Source organism: Xenopus tropicalis, chromosome 1 (assembly GCF_000004195.4).
Source record: "Xenopus tropicalis strain Nigerian chromosome 1, UCB_Xtro_10.0, whole genome shotgun sequence".
Lineage (NCBI taxonomy): Eukaryota > Metazoa > Chordata > Amphibia > Anura > Pipidae > Xenopus > Xenopus tropicalis.
Genome location: NC_030677.2, coordinates 52,267,625 through 52,286,007, shown reverse-complemented (window position 1 = coordinate 52,286,007; position 18,383 = coordinate 52,267,625). Strand labels below are relative to the sequence as shown.

The window sequence follows — 18,383 nt, the reverse complement described above, 5'->3', positions numbered from 1 at the left end:
CTCCTGTGTAGTTCTAGGATGCTTTTTCACCTTTCTCAGAATCATTGACACCCCACGAGGTGAGATCTTGCGTGGAGCCCCAGAGCGAGGTCGATTGATGGTCATTTTGTGCTCCTTCCATTTTCGAACAATCGCACCAACAGTTGTCATCTTCTCTCCCAGCTTCTTGCTAATGGTTTTGTAGCCCATTCCAGCCTTGTGCAGGTCTACAATTTTGTCTCTGACATCCTTGGACAGCTCTTTGGTCTTTCCCATGTTGGAGAGTTTGGAGTCTGCTTGATTGATTGATTCTGTGGACAGGTGTCTTTTATACAGGTGACTAGTTAAGACAGGTGTCCTTAATGAGGTTGACTAATTGAGTAGAAGTGTCTAACCACTCTGTGGGAGCCAGAACTCTTAATGGTTGGTAGGGGTTCAAAAACTTATTTCACTCAATGAAATGCAAATCAGTTGCTATCTTTTATTTAAAGTTATTTTTTCGATTTTCCTTTTGATGTGCTATCTGCCACTGTTAAAATAAACCTACCATTGAAATGATACTGTTCTGAGACTTTTCATTTCTTTGTCATTGGACAAACTTACAAAATCAGTGAGGGGTCAAATAATTATTTCCTCCACTGTATATATAAAAGCATGAAGAGTGCAAAAGCAAGTCCCTTAATGTTCATTTTAAAAGCATTTGCATCTGGGGTCTGACTGAGATCTGCACCTTAGAAATCTGGAGCTAGGTGCAAAGCACAGTTCCAGCAGGCACAAGGGAACCCTGTCCCTACTGCCTGCCCTATGGCTCTGTTTTAGCCTGCATTCACTGTTGCTCCCTAATCAAAATTGTATTGCAATGGGCCCTATCAGTATTAAAAGTGGAAGAATTACACCCTGACCCCCATATGTAATAAAAGGCACTAAGTTTACCCAGGAGCAGTAACCCATAGCAACCAATAAAATGCTGGCTATTAAACAGGTGACCAGTAAATGCTTTCAGCTGATTGGTTACTAAGGGTTACTGTTCCAGGGCAAACTTTCCAGTGCCTTTTATTATAACCCCCTTACTATCTTTCTACATTCATTATGTACACATTTTTCCTATATCCTTCTCTATTCAGCATATGAGTTACAGGGGGTTGGGGTATAAGTAGCCTGCATAGTTTTTTTTTCTCATTTGCCACAAAGATGTTCAGGATGTCAGCAAATACTGTACTGCAAAGATTCCATTATCAAAAAAATGTGTTGCAGCCACAATAGTATTCCACATGTCCTATTTCTGATGCATCTTATCACTAACAACCATACCCTCCTACAACCAATTATCGCTTTTGAACGTTAGAGCTTGAACCTTTCCATACTATGTAGGGACCCATAGGGTTAAACTCCCTATGGCTTTACAACCCTACCTCTTCACATCTTTACTGTTATTGGGAAAAGCCTTTGTACTCAGGTTTCAGTTATGTAACTATTCCCTATTGGTTTAGTCTGGTTGTTCACACCCCCTGCAGACTGATATAGTGTCTAGCAGGAGGGTGTGACGTCCTCTTTGGCTGCAGTCTGTCATCCAGTGTAAAACTCCATTGAGCCCGGGAGCAGAACATAGGCCCCAGAAACCATTTTATCCCAGAGGATACATCTCCTCTGGAGAAGTCAGGGACAGGGCCCGTGAACGAGGTTTAGCAAGCACAGCAGGTCTGTTATAGCACTTTCTAGGAAAGTGACGTAGTTAGCACCTAGTAAGAAAGGGCAGTTAATAGCCCCACCAAAGGAGAGTTAGTTCTGGGAGTATTTCTCCTATCCGGCAATGTTGCCTCAGTGTAGGGCCACGGAGTAGAGATAGGTGACAGGTTAGAATAAATCCCTACTCACCTGGAGGACTCATACTAGAGGTTATCAACCTGAAGGACAAGATATTTTACCAGGCTATCTCCACAGGGGTATTAAGCTGAAAAGTGTATTTACCCTGCCCAGACTGTACCAAGAGGTAGGATAAAACGGTGTATACCCTCTCTTCTTCTTCAGAGTGTACTATTACTTACCATCTACCTCTGCCTGTCTGTGAGTATTTGATAATCCTGCTTGCAACTGTGTCTTGGACAATAAACTTATCATAAACTTATCATAGTTAAACAGCAAGCACCTTTCTTGCGTCCGTAATTAATACACCTGCACTACACAGCTACAGTGAGTTGTAGTTTAACTACACCCATGGCTCCGTTCAGGTCTGTTCCACCCAAGCGAAGGCCCATCCTAAGAAAGGGAGTCGCATGTAACCCATGCTCTCATACAACTACTAGCCTGGTTTTTTCTAAATATAGCCAAAATAGTGTTACATGTATTTGAAGTCCACTCTGTTTTGTTGGCTTAAAAAGATGACAAGTACAACTTTGTATAATCTGTTTGACTGACATTTGCATGGCATTGCTGTCTTTTATTTACTAATTAATATTAATGTAATAAAGGGAATGTAATATTCATCACTAATGCAGCAGTAGGATTGTGATTGTGATTTTTTTAGCTTGCACCGGTGCACAGTATACAGTATGTAAAAAAAATTCTCAATGAAAAAGTCATTATTTTTCCACTAAAATTTCCACTATGTTCAAGCATGTCTTAAACATGTACAAAGCAATAAAGGTTTAGTGAACATTATTACATTCCGAGCAGCACCAAATGTGCAAAATGCGATTTTGCACAAAATTGCTTGAGATTTTTATTACATTCCCCTATAATTAACCTGGCATAGAGAAGGTAAGGTAAGGTAAGGTAGGAAGGTAAGAGGAGCTAAATATTATTAAATATTTTCCTTATTATGTCAGTTTTTCTTGGTGTCCCTTCTCTCACATCCCCTAATTAGAATATCTTTAATAAACAATGCAAATGTAATGCACAGCATATACAACACAATTTCACTTTCTACAAAATCTAGCAACGTATAATATTTTCATCAATATATTCTCTGAAATTAAATTTCTGTATATTTATTTTGGCCTTTTGGATGTACAGCTATTTTGCACAAAACTAGGCAGCTTAGCAGGTAGTAGTGAGGTGGATTGGAAGGGTTTACATGTTAATGATAAAGTTTTGGAAAAGAAACATTTTCAGTTTTTCCTATTTTACAGTTGAGTTGAGTTAATACAAAAAGAAAAAAAAGCAATCTAAAGAAATTTTGAATGACAGAGGTGAGAGATTGAAAAATTAGCAGAGCTGAAATAATGTAATAGGAAAGATAGAGCTTCTTGAGAGAGTGGTTTTTAGCATTCAGAGATTCAATACAGAGGAAAAAGAAAAGTAGAAGAGGTCTGGGAAAAAGTTACAGAAAAATACTATGATGGGGCTTTATGCTGTACACTAATTACACTGAATCCAGTTGCTTATTCTATGACTCTGATACAGAATGTGAAAGAATAAAAGTCAAAGAAGAATCTGGCCTATAAAATCAAGGAATCAATGATCCATTATGGACTCAGATACTTCTGTATGCCTTGAAAAATGTGGGAGCTTAATAAATTGGTATGTGGGTATGGTATATTTTTGGAATGAAAAACATATATCTGTTAATATTTGTAAAAAAATGGTAACTGGTAATTAATTCCTATACTCCATGGGCTAATATATAAAAATATAATTAAATAAAGAAAAACTAATACCGCAATGTAATTCTGACTGTCGAAATTCATTTCACACTATATTACGACAGGATAGTAACTAGAAATATAATTAATGATATTACACCAAGAGCAATATTGCAGCTTTAAAATACATATTCAATTGATATAGTGTTTGCTTATAGGGTGGTACTATCTGTAAGAGATGCAATAGACGAGATCTTTGTTAGATTATTTTCACCAGTGTTGAAAATGATACACAGTCAGCTCCGGGGAAAATGCCTGGTGTTGCAGCAAGTAAGGCTGTGTTCTTTTGCTGACTTAGGAAAAGCTGGAGGAATGGGTGGATGAAGGAAAGTAGCATGGGCCCTCCATTCGATACTCCATTTAGTGTTTTCAGTTGTCCAGCTGTAAGTAGCTGCCTGATTCGGCTACTGGTGATTAGCAAATAAACGAGGGTGGGATTTCACATCACCTCCTGGTGTTGGAGGGAGGTGTGGTGCTGCCAGCAGGGGAGTCTGGCCAGAGGCTGGTGAGCTGGTATCCCCTGGAGGGGTGTTCTTGAGTGTGAGAGTCACCGTGGATGTGTGAATGGGGATGGTGAGAAGCACCAAAAGGTTCCAGAGTGTGAAAGTTACTCTGGATGGTGAGGGTCCCAGAGAGGGCACAAGTATTAAATACATTTTGTTGAAATTTAATACAGCTGTGTTCCTGTGACCTTTATATAGGGAAGAGTTTGCCCCTTATAAACCTGTGTTTTTCCTGAAGTCGTGGTGTCCCTGTGCTCCCAATCCCATGATAACCTGCCTACCATAGCTAATTCCCCCTGCAATCTGTGTGTATAGGCAGATGCCATGTAACATTTCAAACTGATGGAAAAGGAAGAATGTCTTAACTACCTCTTTCCCCACTGAATACTGATATCATATAATAAACAAAAGATGTCATATGTGACTAACAAGACTTGTTATTGCTAAAAGACTACAGGCCATAGGATCATGTTGGTAATTACAGTTACATACTAGACTTTTAGTTTACACCAGCAGAGGTAGCCACCATGTCATGGCTCCATTTCCATTTAAATGATAATAAGATGTTTCTCCTTTATCAGTCAGTTTGACACCAACACTCAGGTGATATATTTACCTGCATGTTTCAGTATCTTGGTATCTAAAGAAGCCTTTCAATTAAACATGACCCTTTGTCCTTCTATTACTGTGTACTTATAAATATTTGTTGCTTGTTATGTATTTATTCAACATATCTTTCAAATGATTTCAAAAATTGCTTATTATTCTGTATTTTGCTCTGTGGAATGTTTTTAAACCTGCAGACTTTCTGACTTGTGGTGCACTTAGTCTTCTGTGTTTACTTGCTGTCAATTGGCCAGAAACAAATGGACAATTGGGCTGGTTAATCCCACAGGTGAAAAACAGATATATTTTCTTCCATTCATTGAAAACCGGTATCTCTTAAAGACTTATCTTTTATAGTGCTTTCATCATCTGAACACCAGTGAAACTAATAGTTTTTGATAGTTTGTGCAGTACCAGTGATGGGGAGATACCAATGTATCTAGCCTTAATGCAATGAAAAAGACAAATCATTTTACTTATGTTATATTAATGTGTTTTGAATTGTTTACCAAGATGATGTGCTGACTGTGAAGGATTTTGTAAAATACAAATCAGATTTGGCTAAGACTAGTGTTTTAAAAGTATAGCCTGGGGAAAATTGTGTGTTTCAGTCTTTTTCTATTGAGCAGAATTTTGTACAGGTCTTCAAGCAATCTATACTGAGACTATGCTGGTTACAGTATTTTAAAAATTACAGCCTTTTTAACTTGTGAAGTATTGATGAATGTCTTTGAAAAGAGATCATAACCTTCTTCCATGGTGTATTTAAGATGTAGAGAAAGGTGCCCTTTCAGTTATCAGCAGGTAAATTATGCTAGATTCTCTTGATCATTATATGGCTGTTGATTTATATCCCGCAGTAGTGATAAGCTACGTACCATAAGGTTTCATGGAAAAGTTCCTGTTTAAATTCTAGTACAATACCATTTATAATTAATAATAATTAATAATAATTAAAATATAACAAAAAAAGAGTAAAAATGCCATTAAAAGCAAAAAGGGTTACAGTCTTGCTGCTGCTTTTTCAACTGCTTGCCCCCCCATCTGAATTCCCCCACTTATTTCAAACACTGCACTCACTCACTCCTCCATCTCTCTAGTTAAGCTCTTTCCTTCCCTCCCTGTTCTTGCTCTCTGTCCCACCTTTTGTCCCTCTCTGGTCCTGCTCCCTCTGTCCTCCCAACCTCTGACCCTCTCTAGTCTTGCTCCCTCTGCCCTGCCACTCTCTGTCCCTCTCGGGTCATGCTCCCTCTGCTCCTCCCACCCTCTCTGGTCTTGCTCCCACCCTTCATCCATCTCCTGTCTCACTCCCCCTGCCCCTCCCATCCCCCCTCTCCAGTCTCACTCCCACCCTCTCCCTCGAGTTTTGCTCCTGGTGTTCCTCTCAACCTCTCTCCTCCTGGCTCTCCTTTCCACTTCTTCCGCATTAATCTGCAGGTCTCTTTCTGCAATATTGTGATTTAAGGAATCTTGTTGGCTTGCACCCAGAGAAGACCTGACCATAATAGAATAATTTGTTTGAAGAGTGTATTCTAGTTGATCTTAGAAGTGAGTTTGGAGTGGCCCCTTTCTCTCTTCCCATCTACTGTCCTTCACTTTCTTCACATCTACTGTCCTGCCAGTCTTATATTTTAAAACCTTTACAGGATCCTGGGGGCATAGTTCCCAACAGCTAAAAAACAATTACCTTGTCTCTCTCCAGTCAGTAAGCAAAATAAACCAGGTTTCACAATATTGATAATAGAGTGAATATTTTTTTTCACCTTGAGCTGATTGCCATGGGTATTTGCCCAATAAAATTTACTGCTTTTTAATAACAAATAGGCATATATATATATATATATATATATATATATATATATATATATATATATATATATATATATATATATATATATATATATACATGGGTCATGTGCCAAAGTCCCTACAAACACTACAGCCACTACATAAACATATTTTTTTAAAAACTACTTTGAGGCTTACTATATTATTCACTTAAATAGAAAATCTCCCTTCAATTACACAACTGTTCTCAGTGTGGACTTGTTTATGCCTCTATCGAGTATGTAAGCATCATGTCATATGTTCCCATTCAGTAAAACTACATTTTTGCATCAGTATTAAATGAGCCAAACAGCGAATCTAAGAAAATCTGTGCAACTGACAAAAAAAGATCTACTCCATTACATTAAACTGGATATGTGTTTGTATACGAGATTGATGTGATTTATGTGGTATTTTCCCCACCTAACTACATAAAAGCAATTTAAAAAGGAGTAATATGCTTCAAAGGTGTCCTTTGCATGCATTAGTGTCTTAGCAAGCAATAATGGGAGAATAATATAAGAATATGGGAGAATAATTCTGTTTACAAGAAAGTGCAAGAGCATGCATTAAATGAAATACCTGTTATAACTTAGCTTGCAAAATAAAGCAAAAAGGTACGAGTTAAAATAGCTGTTTTATTCTTTAAAAGAAAAATTTGTATATGCGTGACATTTAGCAAAATTACTGGTACTACATATTTATATATTTTGCTGGCATTTCAAGCACAGCGATTGGATGCTTTGCATAAACTTCATTTCCAGGAAGCATCTTCAAGTGATCTTTAAAGTATGCCTCTGAGCCAGAGAGAGAATCTACTCAAGAGAGGGGGATGGAGAAAAAAATGAGGAATGGGAGAGTGTACCAGAAGCTGAGAGAGCATTCAAAAACATGGAATCTGAAGGCAGAATATTGACTATGCCAATAACACATTGAAAATATGAGCCAGTGCTGGTAAATAAATTGCATGCACTTGAGAGGAAAGGAGTGACACGCGGATGGGACAGACCCTACATTTGTTGAGATTCAGCTGGCACAATAGTGAGGGCCTATTAAGGTTGCCAACATGGATGGAATGTTTCACTTTGGGGCAGAATTTGTGATGTCAGTGGACGGGCCAATGACCATGTCAACCAAGGGGATACCTGTTGGGATTTCTTAATTTGGACCTGGACAGTTTTTCAGGGTCAAAACTGGACAGATGGCAACCCTAGGGGCTATAGGTACAACATTCAAAAGGGAGCCATGTAGTGGCCCCGGCTGCATTTTTCTGTTTCTATGACAAGTTTAATCCTAATGTCTATGAGGATGCTCATTTATCCAGGTCATGATATACAGTATTTAGTAGAATTAAGTCTAAAACAACTGGAGTTTTCTGGAAAATGTTTAACCACTCAACCAAGTGTATTCTTCAGTTCAAATGACTGGTAGGGAATTCCCTGACCTGACCAGTCACAGACATGCAATCACAAGGGTTCTATTGAACTTATTCAGTTAGGTGTTGGATGAAACAGGTGTAAAAATGTATGATCCAGTCACAATGGTACCATGTTTGTCATTGATGCAGGCTGAAACTAGATCAAGTTTGTTCCTTGCTGGACCTAAAAAAAACATCCCTGAACAGAGAAGGGGGCCTGCTTCACTGCTTCTCAGCAACATACAATGCCACTTAGACATCCTTACCCCGGTGGTTTCACAAAAATTCATACTTCCACTCATGTACTTTGAAAGATCAACACCTGCATCGATGACAATCATAGTGCTATTGTGACTGGATCATACCTTCTTACACCTGTCAGTTTCAGCCAACACCTATCTGAATAAGTTCAATAGAACCACTGTGATTGAATGTCTGTGATTGTACTACCCTCAAGTGTTTAAATGCCAGGGAATTCAATACCAGTCATTTGACCTGAAGAATCCACTTGGATGAGTGGTGAAATGTTTTCCAATTAGACTTTTTCTACTAGATACTGTTTATTTGTAATTCAAATGTATTTGTTGACTCATTGTATTATCTGATGGGATACTACAGTAAGCAGTGGCACTGTGCTAGTAAATGCCAATTTTCCTTGTCTCTTGATCAGCGCAGGTTTTCCTAATAGTCAACAGTTAGGTACCCTGTAAATACTGTGTTGTGATCCTGCTCTGTGTGTTGAAAAATAAAATAACTTGAGTGCTATTAAAAAATTAAAAAAAAAAACAACTAAATTAAGAAACCAGAATTCATGAAAAACAATGTGTATAATGGGAAACATTTTCACTTTTCTTTTTTTTTTTTAACACAAAGATTTTTAGCCTTATCGGCCAGCAGAAAAAGCTGCTTTTAAAGTGTAGCAATGTGCACAGTAATAATGTTCTTAATGGAAAAAGTGATTATTTTGCTACAAAATTCCAGCTATATTGAAGTGGGTCTTACAAGAAGAAATGTAATTACATTTTTAATGCAACTACACTGTGAAATTTAAATGTTGGGGTTTTTTTGTGAACTGTAACACATTTAACGTGTTCGCCACAAATGTGCGAATGTTTTTTCCTGTAATATTTTATTATCTTATAGGCACTTGTGCTATGTCTACAGATCCTTCCATGTGCATAATGTCTACAATACAAAGACTTTATTACGGGTCTAGGTATAGGTATGGGATCCTTTATCTGGAAACCTGTTATTCAGAAAGCTCAGAATTATAGAAGGCCATCATCCATAGGCTCCATTTTATTAAAAAAATAATATTTTTTTAAAATTGATTTCCTTTTTCTCTGTAATAATAAAACAGTACCTTGAACTTGATCCTAACAAGGATATAATTAATCCTTATTGGAGGCAAAACAATGCTATTTGGTTTAATTAATGTTTAAATTATTGTTTAGTAGATTTAGGGGGGTACTACCAATGTTACATATTTTTGGTTCAAGATTTTTGACAGCAAAATCCAATTTTGTTGCAGAAAAAACGGGATTTGGGTTTTTTTTCGATGCTGGCATTTGTGGGCCAATACAAAATGAAAAAGTTGTGGATATCATTTATGCTTTTTTAATTTGGATCTTTTGGTAAGTGACTGACATTCGTGGAAATAAGTTTAGTCGTGGTTTAAAAAAAACCCCAAAGCAATCCAAATGTTAATAAATGTCCCCCTCTTAAGTACTGAGATCCAAAAATCTCTTATCTGGAAAATCCTAGGTCCCAAGCATTCTGGATAACAGGTCTCATACATGTACTAAGTTATCAAAAGAGTTGATTAGAGTGTGAATATTAATCAATATGTGCAGATACTATGATATTCAAAGAGAGCTTTTATCCCAACACCAGATTATAACTGGGTGAAGAAACTAGCTCAAAGATGGTTCTAAATCATAAAGAATGTCTAACAGATGGAGCATTCACTGTTTCAGAGCTTGTAAATAATTCAGTTTGTATGTTTCCTTTTATACCCTCTAACTGTTTTTATATTTTTCAAAGTGTTATGTTATTGTTGAATTAATTTTATAAAATGCCAAAAAGCTTTCTGCTTGATAAATCAGTTTATATTTGAAGTATTAAATTGGACGTAGGCTGTTGTTTCATGGATAGATTCTCTTGGTAGCTAAAGTATAATTCAAGTTCATTTTTCCTATATACAGTACCAGTGTTTACATACGTGTCTTTCTAGCAGAGTCCTCTACAAAGAGAGAAGAAATATCTTCATCCACGCCAGCTTCGTTCTTTGCAATGCATGTGTAGGCGCCGGTGTCTTCATAGCGCACATTACTAATGTGAACTTCACTGCCATTTGCTGAAAAGAAAAACAATAATATAAAAAAATAATGACTCTTAGAATCAATCAATCATGATATCAAATATAATTTATACTGAATAACTTTATGAGGTTATGTCTTTCTCTACTTTGCTCTAGTCGTTTATATATTTAGGTTCATAATATACAGTGACCTTAAGAAGAATTTTTAATTGAATATTCTCTGGAAAAGGTATAATCCTTTGTAATTTTTTCATATACATAGAACACATAAATGGAAACTAATGATTTAGTAGTTAAGGCATCCCAGTCACTGAAAGAAAATGATATTTAAAAGAAAAAAAGGGAGATGATTTTTTTGCCAGGCGTGGATTTGCAGCGAAATTCCACATTTCACCATTGGCATATTGTTTCTCAAATTTAACGTAGAAAAGGAACAGATTCACTCATTACTAGAGATGATTTTGTAATTTACAGCACAGATGAAATAACCCAACACCAAGACATTATGGGGCACATTTACTAATCCACGAATCCGAATCACGAATGGGAAAAAAACGCATTGGAAACGAAAATTTCGGAAGATCGAAAATATCACGAAAATGCTTATGAAAAAATCGTATTAGTTACGATAATATCGTATTGGCAATCCGAAAGTCACTAAATTTTCGTATCGAACAATTGTAAACAACGGTAAAACCTTTCCGATATTTTTGTGCAAACGTCCGAAAAAGTCGTGCACAGTACGAAAAAGTCGTGCACAGTACGAAAAAGTCGTGCGGACGCCCGAAAAAATCGGCGAAAATACGCTCAGAGTGTTCGCATGAACGCTCGAGCATTCGTGCTTTTATAAATGTGTCCCTATGAGTAATGTGATGAGCGAAACATTTGTGAACGCGGGCAACTATATGCTTACTTGCCAATTTTTTTTGCAGCAAATTTTTGCACCCGTTTTTTGGAAAAAATGGGGAATTTTGCTGCAAATCCATGCCTGGTGAAAAATTTTGCTCATCGCTAATTATAAGTCATTTTAACATGATCTGGTAACATGTTGTGCACTTGATGCATTCCTTTGAATGTTATTTATTTTGTAATCAGTGGTAGCAACTGCAAGGTAAACCAAAATCTTTTATTGATGAAGATGAATCTGACAGAAGCAGCATGCATTGATTGGATGGACACAGCTTAGTGCATGGGAGCCCAGGCGGGTGAAGGCTACAGTCACATAGGCATGCATGGCTTTGAGTTATCTTCATGCTTAATAAAGCACTTCTAGAATGAGATGGATCACCCATAGGCCATTGCACACTGACAACCTAAAGCTTTGAAAAAATCCTATTTTTGTTCTCATATAAAAAGCATATTGTAATACATTTTTCCACTGGGTATCACTTTCTCTTTCGACATATGTGCTGCCCTCTGGCGTAATACAATTGCCATTAACATGTAGGGAAACCCAGATTTGGTTGCCATTTTTATGTTTTGAATTTTTCATTTGACATTCAGGAGGCTTTGCTGTTTAAGACCTCTGGAGTAATGTTTTATTCAGGAGGCAGCCAATGGCAAAGATCACAAATATTTTATTGCAAATACTTCTAACATAATGTCCAGCAGTAATTTTTACCTTTGAACTGATGATTTATATTACTAAATTCTCTCGAGATGTTTTATATATTCTGCCCTGAAGTTTTTGCGTTATTTCGCACAATGAAACTATATGTCTAGCTTCGGACTGCATTCTGAATATGATTCTTTCAGAAGCTTTGAATGCTTTCTATTACTTCCTGTTCCACAATTCTTCCCCAGTAACCTGGAATAGTAAACAACATATTGTTCTTCCGCTTCTTTTTCTTAATTTTTTTCTTATTCTTTCTAAATGCTACTCCTGTTGTAGGGGTACAACACCCAAACTCTCCACACTTCTTCATCCTATAGCAGAGCAGGTTGGTTGTGCTTTTCTAAGAGATCCCACCAACAGCCAATCAGATTTTACCTACTGACTTTGAATGGGGAAATTCAACCTGCTGCCATTCTCACAGTTTTCTAACACCAGGGTCCCCAAACTGTTGACAGTTGGTAAAGAGAGGGCTGCAATTTTAGGTTTGAAAAAGTGGGTGGAGACACCAACAGCCAATCAGTTTAACCTATTACATTTTATTGGTTTAAATTTAAAATGCTGTCATTCTCATACTAATTAAACTACGGTCCCCAAACTTTGCAGAGTTTGTCACTGGGTGACAATAATTCTAGGTTTGAAAAAAGAGGGTGGAGCCACCAACAGCCAATCAGATTTATCTCAGAATCTTAAAATTTGTCCAAATTGGTCACTGGGGGACTAAGGTTAAAGGTTAGAACAAGTGGTGCCACCAACAGCCAATCAGATTTCACCCATTAAACTTAATTGGTTTAAATTTAAAAATGCTGCCATTTTCAGGAAAACTGTGGTTCACCAACAGCCAATCAGATTTTACCAATTAGCTTTAAATGGGGGACATTCAACCTGCTGCCATTCTCACAGTATTAATGCCAGGGTACCTAACACTTTACAGTTGGTCACTAGGGGTCTGCTAATAGCCAATCAGATTTCACCTATTGAATTTTATTGGTTTATATTTAAAATGCTGCCATTCTCATACTATTTAAATCAGGGTCACCCAGACTTGAAGAATTAATCATTGGGTGGCAATAATTCAAGATTTGAAAAAAGTGGCACCACCAACAGCCAATCAAATTGGTATAATTGATTTTAATGGGGAAATCTAAACTGCTACCATTCTTACACATTTAACACCATTTCCTCAAAGTTTTCATAGTTGGTCACTAGCAGACTAAGATTAAAGGTTAGGAAAAGTGAGCAGAGCCCCCAACAGCCAATCAGATTTACCAATTAAATTGAATTGGTTTATATTTAAACAGCTGCCTTTCTCACAGATTAATAAAAATGGGTGGAGGCAACAACAGGCAATCAGATTTCACCCACTGACTTTTATTGGTTTAAATTTAAACTGCTGACATTCTTGAAATATTAATGCCAGGGTCCCTAAACCTTGGGTAACTGGAGTTCAAGGTTAGGAAAAATGGGTGGATCCACCAACCGTCAATCAGATGTTACTTATTGACTTTCAATAGTGTCAATTCTGACACTATCATAACCAGGGTCCCCAAAATTTAAATTGCAGTTCAAGGTTAGAAAAACTGGGTGGAGCCAACAACAGCCAATCATATTTCATTCAGTGACCTTTTAAACTGACATGAAGTATGTTTTTAAACTTCCCTTTCTATTTTTTTTTTTTTTTTTAGTTTTTTATTATTTTGCTTCCCCTTCTGACTCTTTTAAGCAGACAAAAAAATAATTATTCTATAATTAATCTGTTATTGTTACTTTTTATTAATTATCTTTCTATTTAGGCCCTACTCTAGTCATATTCCTGTCTAATTTAAAGGTGAACAACCAATTTAAAGGCACACGTATATCAAAATATTGTTACATGACATGCCCTTTTATTGCATTGAAGGAATGTGCAATGTTCTATACTCTGATGAGCCATAATACAGCCACCCAAAAAAAGAATTTACTCCCCCCCCCAAAAAAAATTCCCAATCTTCTATCTCTCTAATTCAGTTCATAAACTACTTAATGTGCATTTCACTACCACCTCTCTCTTTCTTTCAGTTCATGCTTGGCCAAACAAATGAATCATCTTGCTTTTAGACATTGTAATCAAATTCCCTCAATACCGGATAAATACTGTACAAGTGAGTTCAGAAGAAAAAAAAAGATAAGTGGGACACTTAGTAGACAGTAACTGGATAATACTGGTATATTTTATAATTTTTTTTTTTTCATTTAATCCTTAATATTTTAAATCTAATTCATATAAGTGGATTTTTATCCAGTGGTAGCAACTACAAACTGTAGTCATTCATTTATGAAGACGAATCAGGCAGAAGCAGTATGGATTGATTGGATGGACATAGTTTAGTGCACGGGAGACCATCCTACAGTCTTGTAGGTATACATGGCTCTTCCTGCTTAATAAAGCATTTCTAGAATAAGATGGGTCGCTGCCAAGCTCAAGCTTAAAATTATTTCCTTAAAGAAGCACCTTTTATCATATAACAAACATGTTGTAATACACATTTTCATTGTGTACACCTTAGATTTATTTCAAGGACTGGAGTATTAAAATCTTAAAAATTGAGCAATAAATGGATAAAGCCAGGATAATACATTTTGCATACATTAAAGTTTTTCTGACATGCTTACTGGATCAAAAGAACCATTTAAAGCCTCGTTCACAGTGCAAAATAGATTCCTGCGAGATTCCCATTTTTCTTTTTTTAGAGTAGAATGCAGTTTTATTTTATCACCTGCCTGCTTGTGGAATATGCAAGTGAGTTATTTGAGCAAAAATGCACAATATGCAATATTTATCTAAAGAGTCATTCAGAATAATACTTGTTATTTCCCCCGTGTTATTTAAATATAAATCTCTCCAAGGAATGTTTGGGAAGCTACTATTGTAATATATTCCAGTTCTGTTGTGTTTTTCTGCAAGCCCTGCCTTTCTGTCATGTTAAGGAACAAAATGATGTACAACATACAGGCATAGAAAAATACACATAGAAAAAGACAGGATACTGGATACAACCAGCAGTCTAATCATTACCCAAAATTACCCAACAATGAGCATCAGTTTAATTAGAAGGTACAAATTACAGAAAAAAATACGATGCAGTAAAAATTTCCTAATACTCGGTATGGTGTTTTAGAAAACAATATTTATATTTTTCTAAGGAATAAGCCATTGTTTCAGTAAAGTTAAACCTTGAGCTAAAGGTAAATAAAAGAGAGAATGACATTTAATAACATTCTGTTCACTAAGTAGAGGCCAAAAATCATTTAAATTGTGAGGTGTTCAATAAAGCAGCTAAATTAAAGGGCAATATTACCAATAATACTGTAAAAATACTGTACACATGTTTTTTGTTATGTCTGTCAACAGTTGGAGTTTATACAAGAGGGAGAAGAGGGGAAATTGACCTGTTGGAAAAAAATGGAAATACATACTGTAGCTAGGCTTACTGACACTTTAGAGCAGATAATATATATTATTCTGTATTTTACAGAATAAGTCACTGATAAGTTCCATGACCACATAAAGGGCACAAGGCTGAAGTCGCTATGCTGGAAGTCTAGCCCAGTGTGCAACATATGTAATCTAACATACAGTATGTCTGTACTCTAAAAGTATGCAAGTATAGTGTTCAAAGTGTAATTTTGGTCACAATTTTCCATGGTGTTTACCCAGAATGCAGAATATTTCCCCCCATAATTTCAGTGTAATTGCATCCCTAAGGTGGAGTTTTGTTTGACACCACTGAAGGTGATACAACAAAACAAGTACAATTGTGCAGACACATTCTGACGAAACAGACAAAATTTTTGGGATTACATAATTTCTGGCACTTGGTGTCATAATTATTTCTACATCATTTTTTTTTGTGCACTGTGTGCATTGACATAGCCCTCTATTAGGACCCAGAAACTTCCGCCGCTGTGTTAATAGATGCACTTGTGTGCAATTCAGAAAAACTACAGTGCAAGAAGTATGTCTGGGTGCAAGTACCTTTCATGAATGACATCAATTTGACAAATGACTGCATTTATTTTTTTGAGACCGCAACCACTGTTGAAGTTGTAAATGAGCCCTAAATTATATGTATAATATTTTTGTGAAATAAGAGTGCTTTCCTTAAAAGATAATACAGAAAAACATTTATATTCTAGGCTATAACTTTGTAATATAAACTATCTGCCAGAGCTTTATTGTCACTTTAATTTCCCAAATTGGTCTTTTTTCTTATTCTGCATTACATTCTGTCCATAATAATTTATATTATACTACTGAGCAGATGTCACATTTATTTATCTGCATATTGGGGTCCAAGAGATGACAACACATATTGATGCTAAATTGCACCAATATACAGTACACTGTACACTACTGTTATGTTACACACAACTTCAGTTTATATACTGTAGATTGTGGTGTGTGCTATATCTTTTACATTTGTCCTTCATGTTTCCCTGTAGTTCCAGGAAGCTGCTGTGACCTTTAACCCTTCCCCTCTTAAACAGTTAGTGGCTATCTAGCTGCCTATTATAAAATATTCTCTGACGGACTGGATTGATTAATTGTATAGAAGATTTTAACTGTGGAATAAACATCAGTAAGATCTGCATACTTGTGTCATTATGGTGGAATTCAGCTGTCTGTGGAGGCCTGCTCATAACAATGTTCAGCATTGATCCCAGCCCAGATCTAAGGAAAATAGAATTCAGTTCAGGATTAGGTCAAGATTTGTCCTTTTTTAGCAGGATTTGGATCTGGCTGAATCAATGCGCTTGGCCGAACGGAATGTGAATCCTTAAAGGAAAAATAAAGTCAAAGTCACTTGGGGGTGCCAAAATGTTAGGCACCCCCAAGTGACTTTGACCGCCTACCTTTTACCCCGGGCTGGTGCCCCTGTGAGGAAGGAACAGCACCAGCCCGGGGTAGCTGCCGGCGCTTCCTTTTCCTGATTCGCTGCGCGCGCATGCGCAGTAGAGTGAAAAGCCGAACTTAAATGTTAAAGTCGGCTTTTCACTCTACTGCGCATGCGCCCACCGCTGGCACTCAGGAAAAGGAAGCCAGGAAGACGGAAGCGCTGCGCTCCAGGTGCCCCGGGCTGGTGCTGTTTTCTCCTAACAGGGGCACCAGCCCGGGGTACGAGGTAAGCGGTTAAAGTCACTTGGGGGTGCCTAACATTTTGGCACCCCCAAGTGACTTTGACTTTCGTTTCCCTTTAAAATCATAAGCACGGAAGTTGAAAATTTGCGTGTGGTTCTCTTTAGCCCCTTCTTGGCCTAATTTTCAAATGCAATTAGGATTTGGTTCAGTATTCAGCTGAATTTTTCACAAAGGATTCAGGGTTTGGCCAGATACCAAAACAGTGAATTCAGTGCATCCCTAAAGGAAACTATCACTAAGTACAGCAGGTTGAAACTGAACAGAACTACATATAATTTCCTAACTGCAAAACCATATCTCCCAACTGTCTCAATTTTAGCAGCTCAACCCACAGTCCCAGATTCTTATTCCAGGTCTTCATTTCCCTTTGATCTCCTGCACTAAACATCAAAAAAGATACAAAGTTTCTCAAACTTAATTATATAAGTAGCTTTTGGCAAAGAGTCCAGACTACTCAACACCTGCACTTGGATACAGTTGTAACTAATAAGCTATATAGGTCTCATGTGGGAACTGAGACTTGCACCTTAAAGGGCAATTACACCTTTTTTAGCAAAACTTTAATAACACATAAAACAAGACCCCAAAACTGTTTTCAAACTTTAAATAACCTGCCAAATTTTGTAAAATGGGAGTGGTATTTAGGGGGTGTGGTCGCAAAAACAGGTGTGGTCAAAACATTTGAGCCAATATGCACATATATAAATATGTTTCAGTTCAGTTATAAAAAGTAGCAACAATACAAAGGTATCCATAGATAGCATGGACATTATAACAACATTCTGTAGATATTGATGAGTGATTTTTTTTTCACAAGCCATGGATTTGTGGCAAAATTCTGCAAAGAATTTTTTTCTTCACAAAAACATGAGTAAAAAAACCAATAATCCAAATAACCCCCTTGACTTTAAAGCATTTGGAAAAAAGTCACATGCATAAAAAAGTTGCCTAAAAAAAATGCCTATTGACTTTAGCAGTTGCAGTGTAGAATAACTCCCTAAGGAACATACATATTTATGGGTAAATAGATGCCCAATAATCAGGGTCGGACTGGGGCGTGCAGGACCCCCAGGGGCCCCCACTGACCTTAAAAGTAAACTTACTTTTAGAGCTTCAGGGGAGCTCCAGTGGGGATCAAGTCTGGGCCCACCGGGTTTTTCCCAGTACCCCACCAGCCCAATCTGACCCTGACAATACTGAAGAGTAATATCATACTCTATTACATTGTATAACGGCATTATAAATGCCAGTCCACAAAACTACAGACTGTACTATATCCTGTTATATTATATTACATTT

At 37.0% G+C, this 18,383-nt stretch overlaps 1 protein-coding gene across 2 annotated transcripts in view; it reads right to left on the bottom strand.

Annotated features, from left to right (window-relative positions):
* Window positions 1–18,383, bottom strand: part of fstl5 (follistati like 5) — a 262,487-nt gene that overhangs the window by 33,201 nt on the left and 210,903 nt on the right. For both annotated transcript variants that reach the window (XM_002934742.4, XM_004911161.3), the window contains exon 10: window positions 10,195–10,329. In XM_002934742.4, coding sequence (XP_002934788.3) covers window positions 10,195–10,329 — 135 coding nt within the window. The remainder of the gene's footprint in view (window positions 1–10,194; window positions 10,330–18,383) is intronic.